Here is a 25772-nt window from a genome sequence, read left to right as displayed (position 1 = left end):
TTGATAGATTCATTTAACACACACAAAATGCTGAACACAGCAGGCCAGGCAGCATCTATAGGAAGAGGTACGATACGTTGACTGTACTTCTTCCTGTAGATGCTGCCTGGCCTGCTGCATTCACCAGCATTTTTTGTGTATGTTGCTTGAATTTCCAGCATTTGCAGATTTCCTCGTGTTTGATAGATTCATTTGTTTTGTGAGTAAAAATAATCTTGTTTTATTTGAGATTCTGCATTGGCTTTCACACTTAGTTTTCTTCTTGTGGCAAAAATACTAATAAAATATTTTACTGTCTTCACTCTTTTCTGACTTCTTATTGAACAAATGGAAGTTTTTACTTCCTTGAAGCATGCCATGCAAATATTTTTTAAAAATTCTACTGTTTTAAACTGATAAAAATAATTTGTTATATATAATTTGCCTTTATGCAAGATTTGGCTTTGTTTCTATATGAGGTCTTCTTTATAAGAGCTTAAGATAAATGTGGTTACTTTGCAAAGTATTTTTAAAGATACAGAATCTCATTTAAAGCATCAGTAGAATTCTAAACCCTTTAGTGTGGAAACATAATTTATCTTCAGCCATCTTAGCAAATGTTGCTCTTTTCAAATTTGAGTGCATCCTCAAGAACATTAGTTCTACCTGCTAATGGAAACCAATAACATCATAGTCACCTTTGCTCATGTTCTGCACATGGAAGTCTTCTGCAGTATTTGGTTTACTACCACAGTATCATGCTCTGTTAAGAAATAACACCTGAAGTATTAGACAAACCTGTCCACAACAGCAAATGGTCTGCCATTGCAACATTGACTGCCTAGAAAAGTCTTATATTAAACAAGTATTACCTAATTAGAGACCTTTTCAAATTGTGTGCTGAGGGACTCATTCTTATCAGCTGACTGATTTGGAAGTTCATTAAGAAAACAGTCAATATTTATGGGTTAGAGACAATATCAGGACTGACTTTCTTATTGATTGCCTGAAATCACAATCCTGGCTCACAAATGAATATGAGGCCTATATATGGGAAACTGCAGGCTCTTGTGAAATGTTATTCTTGTAAACAGTGGCAGGAAAGGAAGGAGAAAAGAGAAGGCAAGATCCAGTGTTCAATTGCTGTTTTACTCCATTATTTTTTAGTCTGTAAGAACTGCAAAAATATTAAACGTGCTAGTTCAAAAAAACTTTATGGAACAAATTTTCGTATATGTCTTCAGTAGAATTGAAGAGGTAGTGTCTATTCATGTATTTTTTAAACTGTAATAAATTGCATAGTTTTATATGTTAATGAAGGTTTTCTTTAAATCAAGTGACTGGTTTCCTGGGTAAAGTGTTACCTATGTCAACACCACAATCATCAGGCCTGAATATACAACAGGTAAGAGCAGAAGAATCACTTCTTATTTCCTATGTAGTTATTTTTCTCTTAATTTGTTCGTAGTATCTGGTCACAGCTGGTTAAACCAGCTTTTACCATCACCCCTAATTTCCCTTGAACTGAATGATTGGTTTAGTGGTTTTAATCAGCAATTAACATGGAACAAAATAAAACAGAATACTGGAAGAACTTAGCAGGTTAAGCAGCATCTGTGGGGGCAAAAGCTATAAACTGCTTAAGATTGTTACTGCTATGCTGTAGGTATTTTAATTTAGCAGATCTGTAAGAGCAGCCTGTTTGGGTTTGAGCTGAGATAAGGGGCTTTGTTAATGAAGGGCTGTGCGTAGGTAATATGAAACAAACTGAGACTGGTAGAGAGTTTAAAGGGGCCGGTGGCTGATATAGTGAGGTTCCTCAAGGCAGAAAATCCATTTGCTGCATCAGCTAATTATCTGCAAGCTCTGAAAGATGCTTTTGGTACTGCTGGAAGTGTAGCCGATCTTAGGATGAAGTTTAGGCACGCATTCTAGGAAGAAGGAGAGAAGTTGTCTGTCTGCATTTTCAAGTTGGAGAAGCTGCTGCACTGTTTGTGCCACAAAGGGGGCATTCAGCTGTCTGAGAGAAATTGCTTGAAGATGGAGCAAGTTGTGAAGGGTGTGTTGTCACATGATATATTTGAATGACCCAAAAGATGAGCTCTCCTTCATCTGTAACTGAGTTACTCAGAGAAGTTAGAGGTGAAAAATGCAATGGAGGAGTGTGAGGCCTCCATCAGCAGGCCACAGTCCTCGGTAGTAGCCTCTGTTGCTAAAGTGACTCCTGATGCCACACAAGCAGGGTTTTGTAGGATGTTGGAAAGATCTGAGGGGCCAAGGTATTTTGGATGATATCAATCGGTGCTGCCACCAAGCCTGACAAGGCCGATAGGAAGCCAGACCCACTGGTGAGACGTACCAAGGCGAGAGCTGCTGCTGAGTGGGGTCCCTTGACCAGGGAAATGACCGGTGTTTTCTGTTACAACTGTGGAGAAGATGGACAGTTCAAGTGGGAGTGTGAAGGACAGAAAAATCATTGGACAGTAAATCAGTGGTTAATAAAACAGCGGAAAAAAAAGGTAAAATTCTGGAGGTACCCAGTAAAGGAATGGGCTGACGTTTTGGAGAGGATACGTTCCTATCAGTGTGTCAAGGGAAATACTGAAGCACCAAACACTATTCCTGAAAGTTTAGTTGGACCAAGCTCTGCTGTATCCATACAGATTGAAGTTGTTTATGTAAAACCATACTTGACACAGATTCTCAAGTTACTTTGCTTTATAAATCCTTTTATGATCAGTATTTGATGCATTTACCATTGACACCAGTCAGTGCCCTTGAGATTCAGGGGCTTAGTACTGATGAGTAGCCATACGACAGTTGTTTGTTGTTGAAGCTGGAGTTTTCGGAAGCAAATGGATTGGAGGTCCTGACATCACAGAATTCCTTTGGAAACTTTTTAATGATGGTTTGATAAGTTTCAAAGTCATGAGGACATGTCTATTTTTGGTTGGGGGGTGGAGTGTAATGGTCTGATTAAGATTATTACTGCTATTTCATTTTAGCAGTTCTGTAAGAATAGTCTATTCTGCTTTCAGCCTACACACATAAAAGTTGCTGGTGAACACAGCAGGCCAGGCAGCATCTTTTGGAAGAGGTACAGTCAACGTTTCGGGCCAAGACCCATCGTCAGGACGAGCTGAAAGAAGAGCTAGTAAGAGATCAAATCAAAACGTTGACTGTACCGCTTCCTATAGATGCTGCCTGGCCTGCTGCGTTCACCAGCAACTTTTATGTGTGTTGCTTGAAATTCTAACATCTGCAGATTTCCTCGTGTTTGCTGCTTTCAGCCTGTTTGGACTTGAGCTGAGATAAAGGGCTTTGTTTTTCAACTTGGGAATGTGGTGTCAGCCAATCAGGATGGTGGAATTGGCAGAAGATTCTAGAGAATGCTAGGTGGAGGGGTTTTGTGAGGGATAGTGGTGTGGGTTGAGGTCGTTTTTGGCAAGAGCTGGGAGACAGGAGGGAAGATGGCTGAGGATGCCGTCCCTGTTGCACAAACAACTTTGTACAAATGAATGGTTTCAAGAAGGAAGAACCAATACTCCCGTGGGAGAGCCCGTTTGTTTGAGATGGTTTTTAGGCGACATTGAGAAGGTGTTGCTTTCATACAGATCGAGGGTCCAGCGCATGAGTTACAGACAACTTCAAGATGAGTTCCAACTTCTGTGTATATTTGCCTGTTTAATTATAATGGGCTTTTTGTTTTTTTTTTCCTTTAATAACTCTTTGGTTAAGTTAATGTAGATAAATATACTTTCTTTATAATTGTATGCAGTGTACAATCTGTTATTTCTTGCTGACGGGCGATTGCAGGGGAGCAGTAAATCACACAGCATTCACACAGACTAGGGTTTGGGTGGGCGAGACATCCGAACCTCATGGGTTTGACAGAACCAAAGTCATATACACCCTAGACATACAGAACCTGAGAAAGGTGGGTTTCTCGCTATGGAGTCCGGTGGCTGTTAGCGAGGAGCTAACTGGCCGTATTCCCATTTAAAAAGGTGTCATATGTTTCAGTTTGAAATGCTGAACTAGAAAATTCAGCATTCATACAATTGGGTTACATGCTACAAAAGTGGAAAATGAGATTGTTCTTCCACTTTTTGTTTGGCCTCTCCATAGCAATGAAGAAGGCTAAGGGCAGACATCAGCATGAGATTGAGAAGAAAATAGCATGCAACCATGAGCCCACAATGACTATTGTGGACAGAGCACAGAGGTTTGACCAAGTAGTTGTGTCATCTACACCTGCTTCACAAACACAGAAGAGGCCTCATCATGAGCATTGCCTGCAATGGACCAGGTTGAAGGAGGTGGACTTCTGTCTCACCTGGAAGGGTGGTTGAAGTCCTTTGATGGTGGTGAATCAGGAAGGACATCATTAAGGCAGGAAGATTCTTACCACTGATAGTTTCATGGATTGATTTACTGATTTTAAAATTTATTTCAGTGCCTGAAGTTAAATTGCCCATAACTGTTAGAATTTGAATTGATGAATCTGGGTCAATAGAGTTAGTCTCAGGATGCCAGTTTGGTGTCTTACTCACTGTGCTACTCTACCTAACTTTTGGTTAGACATTTGGGTGACCGAAGCATAGAATGTTTTCCTGTATAATATGGGCTATGTATGTTCAAGTTTCCTCTACATTATCAAGAGAGAGGGGCATCTAAGTGCACCTGGTTGCACTTAAAGCAGGAAGGTGGCCCCACTTTGTGAAGGCAACATTACCACAAGAGGTTGATTTACTGTGAATCTGATCTGTGAATGCAGCAATTGTGTGCAAGATGAATGCAGTCCTCTACCAGACGGATGGCAGCTTGCTGCTGACCACAAGTACTACCTGTTCCAGTGTTTCTCTTTCTTATACCAGTTCTGGTTGTGAACTTGAACAAGAGTGACTAAAAGTGATACAGTTTCTATTTGATGGAACTTGCAAAAGTGAACATTTTAAAAATATCATCAAGATAATGAATTACTTCAAAGAAATACAGCAAAATTTAGATGTGGTAATTGCATTTTGCATTGTTCCAGTTGGGGTGCATTTAGAATGAAATCTATTTCCACCTGCATAAGATGAACCAGAGATTTAAAAACAGAAGGTGCAGAGATAAAACAGAAATGATATCGAACATAACACATCTCAAGGCAATTTTAGGACTGCAATACTAACAGAGTGCCTTGAACAGAAAAAATGCGTATTAAAAATTCAGGCTCATAACTTTCCCACCATAAAGGTTGCAAAATCATGCCTGGTGTCCATCCCAGTTTTTAATGCATTGCCACAGGGTCCCTGTAAAAGACCAAAAGACAAACCATTCTCAACAACTCACCACACGATTTGATATTTTGTCAAGTCACTTGAATGCTTCATCGGTCCACTTAGATGTTAATTTGTTACGTCAGTTTCAAGAAAACTGATGCATTCATTTGCTCTTAATCTCTTGTTCACTGCAAAAATGTTGTACTGAAGCCAGAAATGATTGTACTAAAAGCCTACTGAACCAAGCCGAAGTACGGCAGACATGTAATTACACCAGCGTAGAGTCTTATTTTTTTTTTCCTTTTAATTCAGTATTTTTGCTCACATCCCAAGAGACTGAAATGTATGCTGGGCACAGGAGCACAGAAATATTGGAAACATTTAGCAACTCACCAGCATCTGTGAAAAGGCAAAAAAGAATTCCTCAATTCATTGACCTGAATTATTGTCTTTTTTTACATCACAAAGCTGACTAACTGCTGAGAATATCCAACATACACCATTTTTATTTCAGACCTCTTGTATCTATGTTTTCTGTTTAATGCACACAAAATGCTGGTGGACCCAGCAGGCCTGGCAGTATCTATGGAAATTTTGTTTACTCTTTTCCATAGATGCTGCTTGGCCTGCTAAGTTCCTCCAGCATTTTGTGTGTATTATTTTGATTTCCAGCATCCTGATTTCCTCTTGTTTCTGTTTTCTGTTGCATTGGTACAGTATGATATTTAATTGTAGAGAGGCATCACAATTTAATTGAAACAGCTGGGTTAGAAACCCAAATCAGAACCAGAAAACCTTTGAAGTATGACTATTGTGAGATATTCCTTTGACACCTTATGTGGAATAAAAAAGAAGAGAAATCTTAGCAAAGGAGTTGTCTCTTAGAAAATGAGACCAGGGAACTTACAATGGAAATAACAAAATGGCAAGGATTTAGAACAAATATTTAATGTCTTTCTTCATCGTGTAAGACACTAATAGAATCCCTATAATAGTAGAAATGAGTTTGGGAGAGGGAGTCATTAGAGAGGGAGAAACATTAAAAATCATCCTCACAAGAAGAAAACAAATAGATAAACTAAAGAGATTAAAGGCTGACAGGTTACCTGGAATCAATGACTTACACCCAAGGAAAAAAAATGCCTACTAGAGCTACTAGATGCCTTGGCTGTGATCTTTCAAAATTCCCAAATTCTGGAAGGGTTCCATCAGATTTGAAAGCCATTAGTGCAATGTCCCTATTCAAGATAATGTGGGAAAGCAAGTTAAGAGTACATTAAACATTTTCCAAAGGGATATAATAGCATAATAGATGTTACATTATCCAACTTAGTAAGAAGAACTAAAGAGCAAACCAAGAATGCTAGTTAACAGGGGGATTGTGTGTCAGGAACACAGAATAATAGTATGCCGGTATAGTAAGTAACTAGGAAGGCAAATAAAGCATTGATCTGTGCTGCAGATGGAATGCAGTATAAAAGTCTTCATTTAAGGAGAGATACACGTGAGTGGAAGCGGTTCAGACAATTCACTGGTGTCTTCTTGGGATAGAAGATATATTGCAGAAGTATCAGTGATGATTTCATTGAAACATAAAAGAATCTGATGGGGTTTAGATACTTAGAGGATATCTCTCTTCCTTGTGGAATCTGGAACCGGGAGCATGGTTTCAGAAGAGGGTTCATAAGGTAGAATTTAGTTTTTCATGAGGTCATAAATCTTTGCAATTTTTTGAAAACTGTAGAAACTGTATGATTGAATATATAAAAAGCTGAGATAAACAAATTTTAGGTTTGTAGGATAATCAAGAGTTCTGAGGAGTAGGCAGGAAATGGACCCAAAGCCAAGGTCAGATAACATAATTTTATTGAAATGCAGAACAGGCTTGAGAGGCCATTTATCCGACTCTATTTCTGTTTTTTCTATATCTATCTATGGAATCAGTCAGTGAAATTGGCTTCTACCTGGTAAAATGGATCATGTACTCAAGTCATCTTACTTTCCCATCCATGGATGAAAAATCAAACCAGCTGTTTTGCAGACTTCCCTCCGCCAATGTTCTCTCCATTATATCCAAATGACATCATACCAAAATGCAAAGAAAGGAAACGTTACAATATTTTAATTTTACCGATTTTGCTTTTATGCATCCTTTCTGTGCGTCTGCTCAGTTCAGAGAATGTTTAAGCAGCCTGTTCCAGTTCCTCAAACAACATGCAAATGACAGCTATTTCCTCCCTCTTCTTCACAAACTGGGCATATTTGAAATGCAAGCTCAAAATTTGTGCTGAAATTTCATTTGACCGGATTTGACCGCAGGCGTAAATGTAATGTAAACTATGTGTTACCTTTCAGGTACTGCTGTAAAGTGAAGCAGATTTGTGACAATGTTATCTTTTCATTATTCAAATTTGTGGGGTTTTAATTGTGACAAAAGAACCAGTTATCAGAAGATTGATGCCGATAAGAGGACAATGGGGGAACATGCAAGGTGCTAATAAGAGAGAGACGAGAGAGATTACCGAAAGGAGACACTGTTCCGAGTATTGTCAGAGACCAGTGGCTTTGAACCCTGAACTGTTTGAAGTTTGATGGACAGGCGATACCCCAGCAGGGGGATAAAAAGGGACAGGTTTGCTAAGACAACAGACACAGGACTCCACGAGGTAACGAGACCCTGAAAGTGGTGTGCCCCCCTCCCCCCACAAGTTGGTGGGAGTTTTTTTGGAGGTCTGGTCGCGGGTCCAGCCATAGAAGCACAGGGTGGAAAGATATGGTCGGGCGGGAACCTGGTGTGTGTGTCTGCCCTTGCCTGAGTGCCGGGTTCACCGCAGAACGATCGTATCTGGAACGGAGGGGTCACAGTTGGTGACCTCAGAAGACATTACAAAGGGCTCGCCCGAAAGCTAATTGCGAGGAATATCGAAGGAAGGAATATGTACTTGTAATACTGTAGTAGTATTGATCTTGTCCTCAGTTATTCTGTATTTCATTTAAATACATAAATTGCCTCTCAAAACAGTAATTTGTCTTTTTTACACCTTTTTAATTACCAACTGTACATTTTGTATTTCCTCGAGAGTGGTGTGGAAAACAAAAAACACCCTTCTTCTCCAGCCTGTTGCCTTTTCCACTTATCACCTCTCATCTTCTTACTTCATCTCCCTCTCCCACCCACCAAGCTTCAACTATCCCTTTCTAGCTTGTCCTTCTTATTCAGGCATCTCCCTCCCTTTCCAGTCCTGATGAAGGGCTTTGCCCAAAATATCAACCGTTTATTCCTTTCCATAGGACTATAAGATATAGAGCAGAATTGAGCCAATAGGAAGTACGTGGACAGGTATATGGATGACAAGAGTTTTGAAGGATAGGGACAAGTGCTGGGAAATGGGATTAGCCAGTATATACAATTTGAAGGTATGGACATGTATGGGCCAAATGGCATTTTTCTGTGCTAACTCCTGAACTCTAACCGATACATACCAAGAAGGAAAAATAAGGTGGGTCCACCTTCTGGAAATAACCAAAAAAAATTAGATTGTATCAGACTTAAAATGCAATTAATTGTATTGAGACAAAATATGATAAAAGTCACATATGGACTGAAAGATTAATAAGGAAAGAAGAAATATCATATAAGATATAGCTCATCAGAAATATAAAAGCAGTGAGGATTTCCATATGTATTTTAAAAATGATTTAACAGAGTGAATGATGAAAATATACGTAGATAGTAAGTTGGGGAATTAACAATAGAAAGCAAAATTGATGAATTAGACAGGTATATGGCACCAGCCTTCATTACACAGGATACTGCTAACATCTCAGAAATAACCATAAATTGGAACCTGGAAGAGGAAACTTGGGAAAACTGTGACATTGACAATACCACTGCAGGCTGAGAAGTCACCAGGTTGTGTGAACTTCACCTTAAGATGAGCTTTTTGGTCCATTGATTTAGTATTACAAAATTCTACAGATTTATCAAAGGTTCCACCAGATTGTAAAATAGTAGATGTAATTAATTTATTCAAAATGTGAGAGAGATAGAGGCAGGAAAACAAATTCTTTTTAGCTTAATGTTCATTAGGGAAAATATTAGCAGCTATTATTAAGTATGTTTTAGCCAGCCATTTAGAAAAATGTGAAGACAATCAGTCTAGTCAACATGGTTTTATGGAAGGGAAACTGTTGTGAACAATTTATAAGAGTACATTTAAGAATTAACATGAGGTCTGAATAAGAACAGTGGATATATTATATTTAGCTTTCCAGAAAGCATTAAATAATGTGCTATATCAAAGGTTACAGTGAAAAATAGAAATTTATATGTAGAGGGTAACATTGGAATGGGGAAGATTCCCTGGCATATGTATAACTTCAGACCATGGCAATGCAATCAATTTTTAATTGCCTTCTGAAATAGTCAGAGTCATATAGTTGTACAGCACAGAAATGGGGCCTTCAGTTTAACATGTCCACACTAATCTCAGTTGCCTACATTAGGACTGTATCCTCCTCTGCCTTGCCTTTTAAAATGTGATTGTATCCAATTCCAGCAGTTCCCCGGCAAAAAGTTCCAGATATCAACCAAGTTTTATGTAAAAGACCTTCCTCTCAAATCCCCTTTAAACCTCCTTCCTCTCATCTTAAACATGTCCTCTGGTTTCTGATATCCCTACCATGGGAAATAGTTTTGATTATTTACCTTGTAAACTCATTGTTTTATATATCTCTATCAGATCACCTCAGCCTTATTCACTCCAGGGATTCTCAACCCAGCCAATCCATTGTCTTTCCATAACCAAAATTCTATAACCCAGATTGAATCTTTTCTAATAACTGTCCAGCACAGCCATACCATTCCTACAGTGATGTAACATCCTTCTGAGTTCTAATTAAGGAAAGTTCAAGTTTACTGTCATCTGACTGTACATATGTACAACCAAACGAAACAATATTCCTCCGGACTAGAGTGCACCCACAAAACATTTGTCACACAGAGCATAAAACAAAATATTATCACAAATAATTTATTAAAATATACAAACCCCATTTCCAGAAATGTTGGGATATTTTCCAAAATGCAATAAAAACAAAAATCTGTGATAAGTTAATTCACGTGAACTTTTATTTAACTGACAAAAGTACAAAGAAAAGATTTTCAATAGTTTTACTGACCAACTTAATTGTATTTTGTAAATATATACAAATTTAGAATTTGATGGCTGCAACACACTCAACAAAAGTTGGGACAGAGTTAAAATAAGATTGAAAAGTGCACAGAATATTCAAGTAACACTGGTTTGGAGGACTCCACATTAAGCAGGCTAATTGGTAGCAGGTGAGGTAACATGACTGGATATAAAAGGTAGCGTCTTTCAAAGGCTCGGTCTTTGCAAGCAAGGATGGGTCGTGGCTCACCCCTTTGTGCCAAAATTCGTGAGAGAATTGTTAGTCAGTTCAAAAGGAAGTTTCTCAACACAAGATTGCAGAGAATTTAGGTCTTTCAACATCTACAGTACATAAAATTGTGAAAAGATTCAGAGAATTCAGAAACATCTCAGTGCGTAAAGGGCAAGGTCGGAAACCACTGTTGAATGTGCGTGATCTTCGAGCCCTCAGGCGGCACTGCCTAGGAAACTGTCATGCTACTATGACAATTATAGCCACCTGGGCTCGGGAGTACTTTGGAAAATCATTGTCACTCAACACAGTCCGTTGCTGCATCCAGAAGTGCAACTTGAAACTGTATTACGCAAGGAGGAAGCCATACATCAACTCTATGCAGAAACGCTGTCAAGTTCTGTGCTCATCTCAGATGGACCGAAAGACTGTGGAACTGTGTGCTGTGGTCAGATGAATCCACATTTCAGCTAGTTTTCGGAAAAAAACAGGCGTCGAGTTCTCCGTGCCAAAGATGAAAACGACCATCCAGATTGTTATCAGCGAAAGGTGCAAAAGCCAGCATCTGTGATGGTATGGGGGTGCATCAGTGCCCACGGCATGGGTGAGTTGCATGTATGTGAAGATACCATTGACTCTGAGGTGTATATTAGGATTTTAGAGAGACATATGTTGCCATCAAGACGACGTCTCTTCCCGGGACGTCCATGCTTATTTCAGCAGGACAATGCCAGACCATGTTCTGCACGGGCTACAGCAGCGTGGCTTTGTAGACACAGTGCATGTGCTTGACTGGCCTGCTACCAGTCCAGATCTATCTCCTATTGAAAATGTATGGCGCATCATGAAGAGGAGAATCAGACAATGGAGACCACGGACTGTTGATTAGCTGAAGTCTTATATCAAGAATGGACAAAATTTCCAATTGCAAATCTACTACAATTAGTAGCCTCAGTTCCAAAACGATTAAAAGGTGTTATTAAAAGGAAAGGTGATGTAACACCATGGTAAACATGCCTCTGTCCCAACTTTTGTTGAGTGTGTTGCAGCCATCAAATTCTAAATTTGTGTATGTTTACAAAATACAATTAAGTTGGTCAGTAAAACTATTGAAAATCTTTTCTTTGTACTTTTGTCAGTTAAATAGAGGTTCACGTGAATTAACATATCACAGATTTTTGTTTTTATTGCATTTTGGAAACTATCCCAACTTTTCTGGAAATGGGGTTTGTAACTCAAAGTGCAAGTAGTGCACAGCACAAGTAATACATTTGTAGATAGTAAATGGTAGCCTTGCCAGTGATATTCTATGAATACATAAATAAGATCTGTTGAAGCTCAAGTTCAATTTATGGTCATTCAACCATACACACGTATACAGTACTGCCAGACGAAACAGCATTCCTCTGGACTAAGGCATACAACACAGTACATATTTCTCACATACATGACACATAAAGTTTTATTCTAAATTCACTGTTCGTTTTTTAATCCAGGTTTTATCTCAATTTAAATTTCCTACCTGCCATGGTGAGATTTAAACTTGTCAATGTATAAATTATCCCAACACCTGGATACTTGTTCAGTAACTTAACTGTTTGCTTAACTATTTGTTTATAGAACCATTTGCTACTGTTGTGAATCTGTGAAGGGATATGATTCTATGGACTAATAAATTCAGGGAGATTTCCATACCTATTATGGCATCAAAGTGTACTGGATTATTGAATGTTACATCTGAGCTAGTTCCTGTAATGAAGCTAACAGATTAATATTCAAAGGCAGAAATCTCTGAAATTAATCCGAAGAACATTGAGTTTGAGTTTCTCTTTGTTTATATTTTTTGAAATAAATATGTGAGTACCAATACAGCATGAAAGCTACTAAAAGAATATGTGTCCATCTTGGTCTGTGGAGATGTATGATATTGGTAAATTAATACACTCACTTCATGACCTACCACACTGTCATGTTATGCTCCCAGGTAGCATATGTAAAATTCAAAAGTAAAAGTCTGATTGCTTGTAACCAGTTTATGCTGATAATCTATATCCACCTCCTGATGAGGACTGATGATCAGAGAAGTCAGTATTCGACCAACTAATACATTGCAAGTGATACCAAAAATGGCTGATCATACCAAGTGCAACAAACGTTACTGGCCCCCTGGCTCTAATGATTAGTGTATGCTCCACAACCAGCCTCTCCTCTAGTCAGGATGTACAACATGACTTCAATTCTAACTTCAGCCTTTCTACATATGTCCACAGAATACCAGAATAAATCCAAGCCAATCAATTAATGCCCTATCAGAAGCAGAGATGTTGGCTTATAATAACATAATGGCCTGCACAAGTTAGACCAGTTTCTGTTCTGTAATTCCTATGAGATCCTAAGTAATTCCATGTAAATGGTATAAAATAGATCTATATGCACAATGTAACTTTGCTCTATTCATAAACTGAAAATGAAAACAATTTTCAATAATTATTATTTTCAACAGCAGAATTAACTCAAACCTATCGGGTATAGATAGGGTGTAATACAAGCAGGGTGTTTTCACTGAGGTTGGGTGAGACTGGAACTAGAGGTCATAGGTTAAGGTGAAATAATAAAGGAGAAGCTGAGGGGATTATCAGATGGATCACTAAGAGGGTGGTGCGATTGTGGAACAACCTGCCAGCTGATGTGAGGGATGCGGGTTCGATTGTAACATTTAAGGGAAGTTTGATAAAGACATGGATGGAGGGGGTATGGAAGATTATGGTTCAGGTGAGGGCCAATGGGACAAGGCAGTATAACAGTTTGGTACAGACTAAGTGAGTCATTGAGCTTGTTCCCTGCTGTTGTGATAAGCTCCACATGGCTGACAATGTAACAATTTGCCCATTTTCAGAACTTAATTAATTTTTTCAGCCAATCCTTTGTTTTCTCTTCTCCAACTTTTGCGTCAACTAAGGCTAACTTACTCCTGTTACCTTTGTGTATCTCTTCATGATATTGCAGAGAAGCAGCTGAACAAACAACATATGGCCAAATGGTCTTTCTGATAACATGCATTTCAGTTGTGCAATGAGTTGTTTAATCAGTTAATTTTATCAACACTCATTTGTGATTCTGTTGCTCAGTGTCACCCGATACAATACCAAAGACTATATTGGTGTGTATCACTAAGATGAAAAATGTAACTATTTTTCAGGCTGTTTGAAGTATAACTTACACAGATGTTTTAAAGTAGGGTGACTATTCAATACCCAAAGTCCTTAATCACATTTATTTATATTAACCTTGTAGATGTTAAACATGGCTTATTTGAATTTATAAGACAAGGTGAAATATTGGAAATCTAATTGTGAAAAATGGAAACATTCAGCAAACAGAAACGATGTCATTGTTTCAGATCAGTGACCAAGACACTGAAAACAGAGTCCTATAAACTGAGATTTTCAATTTTGAGCCTTACTGGACCTCTATTACACTGGCTTGTTGATGGGAACTGTTCAAGAATCAAAATAATGGCTAAAAAACCTACATAGACAGATCTATGACCAGGTGGCAAGTTGAAAATATGACCCTAATATATAATTTATGCTTTAATGGATCCATATTACTCCAGCGGTAGTTCCACTGACACACTAGCTTTAATATAATCCATTATAGTCAAGCAATCCAAGACAGCAAGAATCATTGTGGTTAAAAATCATTATTTCAAAATACTAAATCTTCTATTAAGCTTCCCCAGCAATTTACAGATTACTGGTTCCCTTTGCATATTTTGTCTACTTTTTCCTGAAAGCAGGTGAAGTGAAGCCAGCAAATGTACTTACCTCTGTACATGGTATCACTGCCCTAATGGACAGTGTACTTGGCTGCTGAAACACTCTTATAATGTTGTAACTTCAGTCTTTCTGGCTGTGCTTTGTACTAGTAATGCAGTTGAATAGCAGCCTTTCCTAACCTCTGATGGGAGTGAACAAATGGTAAAATTGCCTGGCTTGTGAAATGTAGCCAGAACCAAAGATAGTGAAACATACCTTACAATTGCATTTTACAGTTTTTCTCCCATTCATAGAATTTCAAATCAAGTTTATTGTCATGTGAACAAGTATGGTGAAATATTATAGGTCCAATGGAAAATTTGTTTGCAGCAGTATCACAGGAAACACACAGAATATAAGTTACACTTAAATTATGCAAGATAATAAAGAGAGAGAGAAAAAAGATTATGTAAAAATAAGACAATAGTGCAAAAACAAGCACGATCAGAAACAAGATTATGGTAGTGCAAAAAGGTGATCCATAGTATTCCATTGCGAAGATTGCATTAGAGCTTTGCAGGCTGGTTTCAAGGTGCTGTAGAGGTAGAAGCCTTTCAGCACATCTAATCTATGAAGGCATTTATAGACATCTTAAAACTTGCAAGATTCCTTAACCAACTACACCGATGCAATCTTGTATTTCCTTCTGTCACATATTTAGCTTCTCCCTAAATGCATCTACTCAAATCCCCTAAACAACTTTCCAAGTTAATGCGGTTCATCCACATAACCTACTGTTCTGAATTTCTGAATACCCTATTTGACTTCTTGGTGATAGGCTCTAACCTCCCCTAAGGGTGTAAACTTGCATGTTTAAGACCAGTCTTGTAAATATTTTTGCACCCTTTCATTGTTGTATAATCCTTTATTTTACAGCAGTATGGAATTGTACACAATCCTCACCACTTTAATTTCTTTTCTTGTTTCAACTAATTTTATTCCCTTATGAAACCTCTTTTTTACTGGGCGTCTCTGGAAATGTGGCTCCATAGCCCCTCACTAACAGCTACTGGACTCCTCAGTGAAAAACCCACCATTCTCAGGTTTGGCTAGCGTGCATACAGCTTAGGTCCTGCCAAACCCATGAGGTTGGGATGTCTAGCCCCCCCCCCCCCCCCAAACCTGGTGTGGGTGAATGCTGTGTGATTTACTGCTCCCTGCAGTGGCCTGCTGGCAAGATCATATACTGCATACAATTATAAAGAAAGTATGTTTATCAATGTTAAAGAAAAGAAAAACAAAAAGGGCCCATTATAATTAAATAGTCAAATGTGCACTTAAGTTGGAGCTCATTTTGAACTTGTTTGTAACTCGTGTGGGACCCTCGGTCTGCATGAAAGCACACATCGCCTTCTGAATGCCGCTTGAAATCCATCACGAACAAATGGGCTGTCCAATGGGAATATTGATCCTTCCTCCTTCTTCTGCACAAGGTACCTTATGCAGCAGGGACGGCATCTTCCCTCCTGTCTTCTCCCAGTTCCTGCCCAAAAAAAGACCTCAATCCATACCAGTGCCAGTGTCCTTCACAAAATCTCTTCACCCAGCATTCTCTAGCACCTTGCCCCAATTCCACCATCCTGATTGGCTGACAGCACATTCCCAAGTTGAACAACAAAGCCCTTACTTCATCTCAAACAAGCTGAAAGCAGACTTGACTGCTCTTACAGAGCTGCTAAAATGAAATACCGACAGCATAGCAGTAAAAATCTACACTTAGAAATAATTTCTGGTGCTTCATGCACTTATTAACTGACATCATAGACCTGTAGATTTGTATCCTTAAGATCCCTGTTGTTTCTTTGTCTCAATGAGATTCCTATTTTCCAATTTATGACCTTATTTGTGCCACACTTAATTAAAATTAAATTACCAACAATAAGACTAATCTACAAGTTTATTAGTGTCTTCATGTAGTGTTTTTGAAATTGTCTTTATCCCATCCACTCTGAAGTCATCCACAAATTCATAAGTCGAAATCAACGGTCAGATCTTGCTGTACAGGCCCACTATAACCACTTTTGATCACCCTGTATCTGACGTTACCAGGCCTAGAGGCAGAGGACCCATATTTTTGGACTCCAGTAAGATGAGCTGTGCAGTGGCTGGGCCTCCAATGCCACAGTGAAATCCACCAAGCCGTGAAACACCCTTGAGTGCTTTGACAAGCAACAAAGCTCTGCCTGGCTGTTGATGCTGTGAGGACTTCTAAATATTTGTCTGTTTTTCAGAGATATTTGAAAGTTCTAAAAATAAAGTCAATATTCTTTAAAGTAAATAATTAAATACATTAAAGGGACTCAAAATATTTTGAATAACCGGAACCCTATCAATGTAAACTCAGAAGTGATTCCTGGTATTAGTTTTATTTATCTGCAAAGACTGGCAGTTCCATTTGGAACTGATGGCATTCAGCAGTAAAGTGAGGCCCATTCATATGGATAGTGGTAAATATTAGATCTGCAGTGATTCTTTTGTGAATCTGTTCTCTATCTTCTGCACTGAATAGTTATCCTATTTCAAAAAAACAGATAATGTTGAAAGCCTAGCAGACCTAGCAGCACTGATAAAAAGAGGAAGGAGTTGCTATTTACATCAATTACACTGTATGTTCTGATGAAGGGTCCCATATCTGCAATTTTAACCATTTGTCTCTACACAGATATTGCTTGACTGCTGCGTGTTTTAATTTTTGGTTTAAAGTGATTTTGTATTTTATTTTGTAGAATGAACTCCATTAATATTACTGCTATTGATGTTAAAATGTCTGGACATTGTTTTTCAGGACATTCTTTATCTCAGTTTTAAATATAATTATAAATTTCATTAGCTTTCAGTCCTCTTTCACATTCAGTCCTTAAATTGACACATGTTATAGTGGTGCCACTATTCTTCCCATAATTCTTTTTAAAAATGCACAGAAATAATAAATCTGAACAGTTATCCTCTAAGCATGATTAATTTGTGTAATATTTATTACTTTTGATGGTTTCATTTTATAGTTGTGACCAGATTTATCCGTATCTATATTTTAAAACTGAACTTTTTTATTGGCTAAAATAGGATTCCTGTAGCACAGCCACAGAAAAAAGCCTGCACTGTCGGTGAAAAAGCTGATTTTCACTCTGAGTCTTGCTCAGTGCCATACAAATGCAAAGCTCGCAACTGCCATGCTGACCACTGGGAAACAAATCATTTTTTAAGTCCACGCTCAAAGGCAGCCACAATGTAGCAGCATACAAGGCTGTCATGGAGATAATGGGTCAGGGAAGAATTCATATATCTTGGCACTCCACTGCTGTGCTATAAGTAACTACAAGTCAGTGTGAGTTTGGACTGACTAAAGGCTGTTGGTTGTTGCACACATCAAAAGGGATAAAAAAAAATAGGTGCAATCAGTGAAAGGAATGTCATAGTATTATCTAATATAATGCTAACCATTGAAAGATCAGGACACTAAACTCATTTTGCAGACCCTTTAGTTGCTGTCTCTTTCACAAACGTTGCTTGATATGCAGCACATTTTTATTAAGTTAATAAAATAAAATTGTAGTCTTCCCTCTGCTCCCCAACCATGTGAAGTCAGAATCACTTTATTGCCAGTATGTGAAACATACCAGAATTGATTGTGTTTCAGTGCCAAGCATAAAACACAATAGCAACCGACAATTTACAAGACAATAGTGCAAACAGCCATGAATGATCAACAATTAGGGCAAGTGCCAATAATGTTGTGCCGACCATGTGACCTACTCTAGAAACTGCCTAGAATTTCCCTAGTGCATAGCCCTGTATTTTTCTAAGCTCCATGTAACTATCTAAGAGGCTCTTAAAAGACCCTATTGTACAATTTTTTTCTTGCTGGTGCTTTGATGTTTATTTTTAGAAGCTTTTTGTATGACGCATGGCTCTGAGGTTGAATACCTAATGAGTTTTTTCCCTCACTTTTCCTTGCTTAGTAGGGTTTTTTCCCCTCTTTTTTTAGCCACCAGAATTCTTTAAATTAAAATTTTTTTTCTTGAGACATTGTAAGTGTTGCCTACTTCGATGTACTCTTGTTAATTTTGGATAATAGTAATAATAAAAAGATTTGAAAAGACCCTATTGTATCTGCCTCCACCACCGTCGCTGGCAGTGCATTCCACACACCCACCACTCTCTGTGTGGAAAAACTTACCTCTGACATTCTCCTTGTACTTATTTACAACCACCTTAAAACTATACCCCCTCATGTTAGTCATTTCAGCCCTGGGAAAAAGCCTCTGGCTATCCACACGATCAATGCCCCTTATCATCTCTATCAGGTCACCTCTCATCCTCTGTCGCTCCAAGGACAAAAGGCCAAGTTCACTCAACCTATTTTCATAAGGCACTCTCTCCAATCCAGGCAACATCCTTGTAAATCGCCTCTGCATTCTTTCTATAGTATCCACATCCTTCCTGTAGTGACCGGAACTGAACAGTACTCCAAGTGGGGTCTGACCTAAGTCTTATATAGCTGTACCATTACCTCACGGTTCTTGAACCCAGTCCCATGATTGATGAATGCCAACACACCATACATTTTTTAGCAACACTGTCAACCTGTTCATCAGCTTTCGAGTGTCCTATGGACATGGACCGCAAGATCTCTCTGATCCTCCACGCAACCAAGAGTCTTACCATTAATATTATATTCTACCTTCAAATTTTACCTGCCAAAATGAACCACTTCACACTGAACTGGGTTGAACTCCATCTGCCACTTCTCAACCCAGTTCTGCATCCAATTGATGTCCTGCTGTAAACTCTGACAACCCTCCAGACTATCCAAAACGCCCCAAATCTTTGTGTCATCAGCAAACTTACTAACCCACCCTTCTACTTCTTCATCCAGGTCATTTATAAAAATCACAAAGAGGAGGGGTCCCAGAAACAGATCCCTGCGGAACATCACTGGTCACCGACCTCCATGCAGAATACAAACCATCTACAACTACCCTTTGCCTTCTGTGGGCAAGCCACTTCTGGATCAACAAAGCAAGGAGTCTTTGGATTCCATCCCTCCTTACTTTCTGAAGGAGCCTTGCATTGGGATCTTTATCAAATGCCTTACTGAAATCCATATACACTACATCCACTGCTCTATCTTCATCCATGTGTTTTGTTACATCCTCAAAGAATCTAATCAGGCTCGTAAGGCACAACCTACCCTTGACAAAGCCGTGCTGATTATCCCTAATCAGATTATGTTTCTCCAAATGCTCATAAATCCTGCCTCTCAGGATCTTCTCCAACAACTTGCTCACTACTGAAGTAAGACTCACTGGTCTATAATTTCCTGGGTTACCTCTATTTTCTTTCTCGACCAAGGGAGTTCAGTCCTCCGGTCCTTCTCCCATCCCTACTGATGATGCAAAGATCATCGCCAGAGGCTCAGCAATCCCCTCTCTTGCCTCCCACAATAGCCTGGGGTATATCTCGTCTGGTCCCGATGACTTATCTAACCTAATGCTTTTCAAAGGCTCCAGCACATCCTCTTTCTTAATGAGCCTATACTCAGGCGTTTCAGTCCACTGTAAGTCATCCCCACAATTGCCAAGGTCTTTTTCTCTGGTGAACATTGAAGCAAAGTATTCATTAAGTACTCCACTACTTCCTCTGACTCCATGCATACGTTTCCACTCTCGCTCCTGATTGGTCCTATTCTTACACGGCTCATCCTCTTGCTCTTCACATACTTGTAGAATGCCTTGGGGTTTTAATTAATCCTGCTTGCCAAGGCCTTCTCATGGCCCCTCTTAGATCTCCTAATTTCATTCTTCAGCTCCTTCCTGGCAACCTTACAATTTTCTAAAGCTCTATCAGTACCTAGTTTCTTGAACCTTTCATAAGCTTTTTTTCTTAACTAGGTTTTCTATGTGCTTTGTTCTTTTATCCTACCATCCTTTCCCTGCCTCAATGGAACATACATATGTAGAATGCTATGCAAACTTTATCAACAGAACAGGAAAAACAGGGAAAGACCATTTAATTGATGCTGTGCAAGAACAGTTGGTATTACACCTGAGTGAGTTTTGTTGAGAATCTGGATAGTACAGGAAAAAAGCTTCGGAGATGACGAGTAGTCCTGGTGGTGATGGATTTGTAGCGTCTCCTTGATGGCAATTTGGTGAATAGGTGACTACTAGGGTGGGTGGAGTCAACCACCGTTCAACTGATGTGATACAGTCATCTGCCGCCTCTCCAGTGAAACACATCCAGAATTGCGCATTCCAATTTTCTAATGATCGCTAAATGATCTGGAAATGATTACTTTCATGTTTTAATGTGTACAAAACAACAAACTGCGCATAAAAACATGCAAATGGATCCAATTTCTCAACACTTGTGTTGGCAATGATGGTGTTCTGCTATCATAAATGCAGTATTTTAGAACTCATCAGTATTAGACCAAATGTTTCTATGTTATTCAATAGAGTGCATAAATCTCATTAAATGAACAACATAATTTAATTAAAATATGTTAATTGTTTGTTAATAGTGGCAAATAAGAAATGACTTCTATTTTGAAAGAAACATTGAAAATGCACTTGTGAAGTAATTATTTTTTAATCAACGATACAGGTTTTATTTATGTACTTGCCAGAATTTGTTGATTTGCTAGACACTCATCAATATGTAAAATTCAATGTACTTACTGAAACTGAAATAAACTTTCATTGTCCTTCATCTTTTGACCTGATATTTTTGGGAAATAACTTCTGTAGGAACAAATTTCAGCAATAAAAGTGGCCTAGGCTTTCTTTCGGTAGTGTGTATCCCACTTGCCATTAAATCTATTTTGCTTAATAAGAATACAAATTGGAACACGCTGTGGTATCCACAGAATTTATAACTTAGTTAATTAGGATGGAAATAGTCTATGAGACACTTTACAATATATGTAGCTGTCAGTGAAATTAAGACAAAAAATATAATGCAAGTGCTTTAGGTATTTCTTCAGTTAAGCTCTATTTGCCTTCCTAACTCCAAATACCACAACTTAAAAGTATTTTTCTCCTGTTATACCTTTAAACATCCATCTTTAACCAGCATTTATGGCAGCATTTTCAATTTAATCCATCCAAAATTCGTAAAATTGGCTAATATCTAGTGATTACAACAGTTAGCTCTCGAATCTATAAAACAATTTACCATTAGTAACAAAACTGAAGATTACAAAATGTGAGAAAGCTACATTTGCTGTTGACTACAATTCATGAGGCCCTTGTTGAAGCTTCTGTTTTGATAAACTGGTATCCCAAGTGCCATTACTTAGTTCTATGATATACCATGGCTTAATTTGAAGAAAGTCTTTAACTAATTCCCACATGAAAGGTTGCTTTACCAATTTACAAAATAAAAATTGAAAAGGAATAAAATTACAGTGAATGAAATGATTGATAACCATTGATTACATTGGACAATTTTTTCCAGAAGTGTTGCTTCCTCAGAATTATTCTTGTTTATGATGGACCGCTCGAAGCTGAGCACAAATATAATTTCAGACTACATAGGAATTTTCAGAAACAAGAAATTAACTTATACTGAATATAATGCATTTAAATGCATAATGGTGCTGACTAAGCTAAAAATGTTTTATTGATGATTTTCATTACGTTAGTACTCTATGTCTGAGGCTTCTTTCTCAAGAGTCCAACAATAATCAACTAAGATTGATGGATTCCAGCTGCACTGATACTGTTTCTCCATGACTACAATGTCCTGGTGAAACTGTTAGCACTGATATTTGAAGGGATTTCATGGTTTTGAATGCTTGAAGCGTGTTGTCAACCAGATCCGCATAGTTTGGTGCTCTATAGTTGCCAAGAAAATTTTCAAAAACATCTTTGAATGCCTTCCATGTGATTTTCTCCGGGCCCAATAGAAGTTTTTTTTAATTGGCTGTTATTGATGACCTATTTGATCTGTGGACCAATAAAAATACCTCCCTTAATCTTGGTATCAGTTATTCTGACGAGTTATGAGTTGAAATAACAAATACAGATGACTTTTTTTCAAAAAACGGTGCATTATAGGGAAATTTCAAGGCAATTTTCATGATCAGCAGCCAAAAATCCATAAGGTACAGCCAAAAGTATTCAAGAAGCAAAATCTTTGTTGTCCATTATTACTGTTTATGATCACGTGACCTGACTTCCAAAAATACAGTGAAAATATTAACACTTCATTCCATCTATTTTGCTTTTACTATCTTATTTTGCTGCCATTCACCTGCATTAGTATTTCTTATATTTTACCAATCCCTAAATCATCACTACATGTGTGAGTGTTGACCATGGCTGTTGCGTTCTAGCTGTCTAGATGTGCAAGCCTGGGCAGTACGAAATGGAGAGCAAGCCTCCCCCCCCCCCCCCCCCATGCATCTGATGAACTCAAAGAAACGGCAGAGACTGATAAAGTTTGGTACCAGCAGCATCGCAGGAGTTGCCAGTCTCCATTGAACTCAAAATAGGACTGCCTTAGAGACTCCAGCTCCAGATTTTTCCCTCAGGGTTTGGTCCCGAAGTCTTTCCCATGAGTGGATATAGCCACAAGGCAGTGGAAGTTTGAGATCAGAGTTTTCCTTCTCCTAGATGAACTGCCAACCATAGCTGACATGCCTCATCAGCCAGAAGCAACTGGTTTTAAGGCACCAGTAACCTGCCTTTGTCCCTTCCCTTGTCAGTGGAAACGGTTCTGCTGGGCTTAGTAGTTAAGCCACACGTGAAGGCCGCGAGCTGGATTTGGTTGTCAGAGGCTATATGAGATGCACGCCATTGGGAGTATTTGATAGGTAGTGGGAGCTTGTCCCTATTACCACGCCTAGCTATAACAAAATTAAGGACCCACTAGAGACCCTATTATCCATAGCACACACTCAATAATTTCCAGCACTTTCAGTTTTGAACACAGGGAACAGGGAAAGTTCAATAACATGCTTTCCATGGTTTGGTTCATTTTTTGCAGTAACTGAGTTTAATATTTCTGAAAGCAAGTTTAAAATTTAGTTTTCATTGCAAATTGACTACCTAGTTCTTTAAATACAATATAAAAAATCTAGTTTTGACATAGTAAACCAATTGTTCCAAATATAAATAATTTCAGATTTATTCGTTATTTATTCTCATATACATCATCAATTTTTAAAGATCTTTCTCTTTGCAAGGATTCTGATACATGAGCTATATTCCTAAAGCTTGTGATGCCTTTCAGTATTAATGGTGAGGTACTGTCTTGTGAAAGGTGAAACTCTCCATGTAGCCTTCACCTCTGAGCCTGAGAATAATGGAATATGAGCTTCATCCCGTCTTCTTCCAACAGAAGGCATTAACAGAAAGTGCTGTGCAGCTATTTTTTTTTTGCCTTACACATGGCTAAATATATTGTCTCTACTTTTCAGAATGAAATCAATCAATTCAGCACAAAGGATCAAATTGGAAGCACAGATCTTATGTGCAGCTGGTTGTGTGGACTGGAAATTTATTGAATTATTATGCCCTTTTCTACAAGTCACACCTCATAGTTGAAAGAATAAAAGACCTGCTGAATCAGTCAAGATGGGAATACTTTTGTTTCCAACAATGTCACTTTATTCCTCAATCTAGATTAACACAGCTGTGATTCTACATTTACTTTGACCACTCCCTACTGCTTTATGATAAACATCTCGTATGTACAGAAGTAAAGATATGAAGTGATATTAGAGCTCAGAATCTGACTTACTTCGTTATGATGCCCTTAGGTTCATGATTAGTTTAGCAACAAACCTTGGTTTCTCATTCTAAATGTGATTTCAACTTGTTGACTTCAGTGTAAAATTACATTGTCAGTATACTTAACAGAAAATATAAATTTTAAATGTGTAGTACTGTATTTTCAGTCACCTAATTTTGTTTTGAGCAGCTGCATCAAGCACCTGGTGGTCCAGTCACCGAAACCGGCAATCTTAGCACAGAGCCGTGTGTCCATATCCCTTTCACTATATCTCTTACCAGGTAAGTATGTGCACTGAATTATTTTAAATTACTATTGTTGCTAAAGCAATCCTTAGAAATTTAAAGACAATAAATAGAAACTTTTGTAAGCAGAGCTAAGTAGCCACATCAAAAGTTCTACTTGGTCAAAAAAAAAATAGAATGTTCAACTGGTACATCTTAGATAAATTTAATTTAAGAAAACCTATTCCAGATCCTTGTGAACTTAAATTTCATTGATCACATGGCCTCTTTTAAAAACATACAGGAAAACAAAATCAGGGGACATCACTGGGGAAAGAGGCAGTGACCTGATATAAGATCCACACGTCATACTTCATGGCAGAAAACCCACTTAAAGGAGGATCACTGGGGTCTACTTTCTCCCTATTTGTGACATTTACTGATTGGTGAGGTCCCCAACCACCCACTGCACAATCTTTTTGACCCACTACTGTCAGGGAGGAGATACAGGAGCATCAGCACTAGACTGTCAGAGCAGGTAACAGCTTCTTCCCCCAGGCTGTGAGACTGTCCCACAACTGAAGTCTCATCACCACGACAGCGAGCTGTTTACTGTTCAACTATGCTGCACACGACATGCATTTGTAATATTTTATTAACTTATTTGTGGTGATATTTTGTTTTATGTGCAATCTTCTATGCTGTGGTGTGCTGGAGCAATGGCATCAACACGGGTGATGCCAACAGGCTCAATAAACTGATTATAAAGGCTGGCTCTGTTATAGGAGTCAAACTGGACACACTGGAGGCTGTGGTAGAACAAAGGACCCTCCCGAAAATCCTGGCACTTCTGGACAATGTTTCGCACCCTCTGAATGACACCTTGGCTGAACAGAGGAGCACTTTTAGTAATAGACTAAGACAATTGCGCTGCTCCAAAGAGCACTATATGAGGTCATTCTTACCCTCAGCTATTAGGCTCTATAATGAGCCAGTCTATAGCTGGGCAGTGATGACACTCTCCTGTTAGACTGTTCGAGGTAACATTTTTTTTATTCTTACTTCTTTTCTAATATTTGTATATCTGTGCACTTGTAATGCTGCTGTGACACTGTCATTTCCTTTGGGATCAATAAAAGATCTATCTATGTGTCTGTGATATATGTTTTGTGAATGCTCTCCATGGTCCAGTGAAAAGTTATTTTGTTTGGTTTTATATATATTTATATATGTAGACACACACACACACACACACACAAAAACAGTCAGATGACAATAAACTTGAACTTGAACTTAAGTATGGACCCATTTAACTGATGACAAAGAAGAACACAAGTCTC

At 38.4% G+C, this 25772-nt stretch overlaps 1 protein-coding gene across 5 annotated transcripts in view; it reads left to right on the top strand.

Annotated features, from left to right (window-relative positions):
• Positions 1–25772, top strand: part of tesmin (testis expressed metallothionein like protein) — a 148670-nt gene that overhangs the window by 87567 nt on the left and 35331 nt on the right. For all 5 annotated transcript variants that reach the window (XM_072272417.1, XM_072272419.1, XM_072272416.1 and 2 more), the window contains exons 5-6: positions 1317–1384; positions 24398–24489. In XM_072272417.1, the coding sequence (XP_072128518.1) occupies positions 1317–1384; positions 24398–24489 (160 nt within the window). The remainder of the gene's footprint in view (positions 1–1316; positions 1385–24397; positions 24490–25772) is intronic.

Source organism: Mobula birostris, chromosome 11 (assembly GCF_030028105.1).
Source record: "Mobula birostris isolate sMobBir1 chromosome 11, sMobBir1.hap1, whole genome shotgun sequence".
Classification (NCBI taxonomy): Eukaryota; Metazoa; Chordata; class Chondrichthyes; order Myliobatiformes; family Myliobatidae; genus Mobula; species Mobula birostris.
Note: the sequence above shows the minus strand (reverse complement) of the source record. Positions and strands in the feature narration are given on the sequence as shown.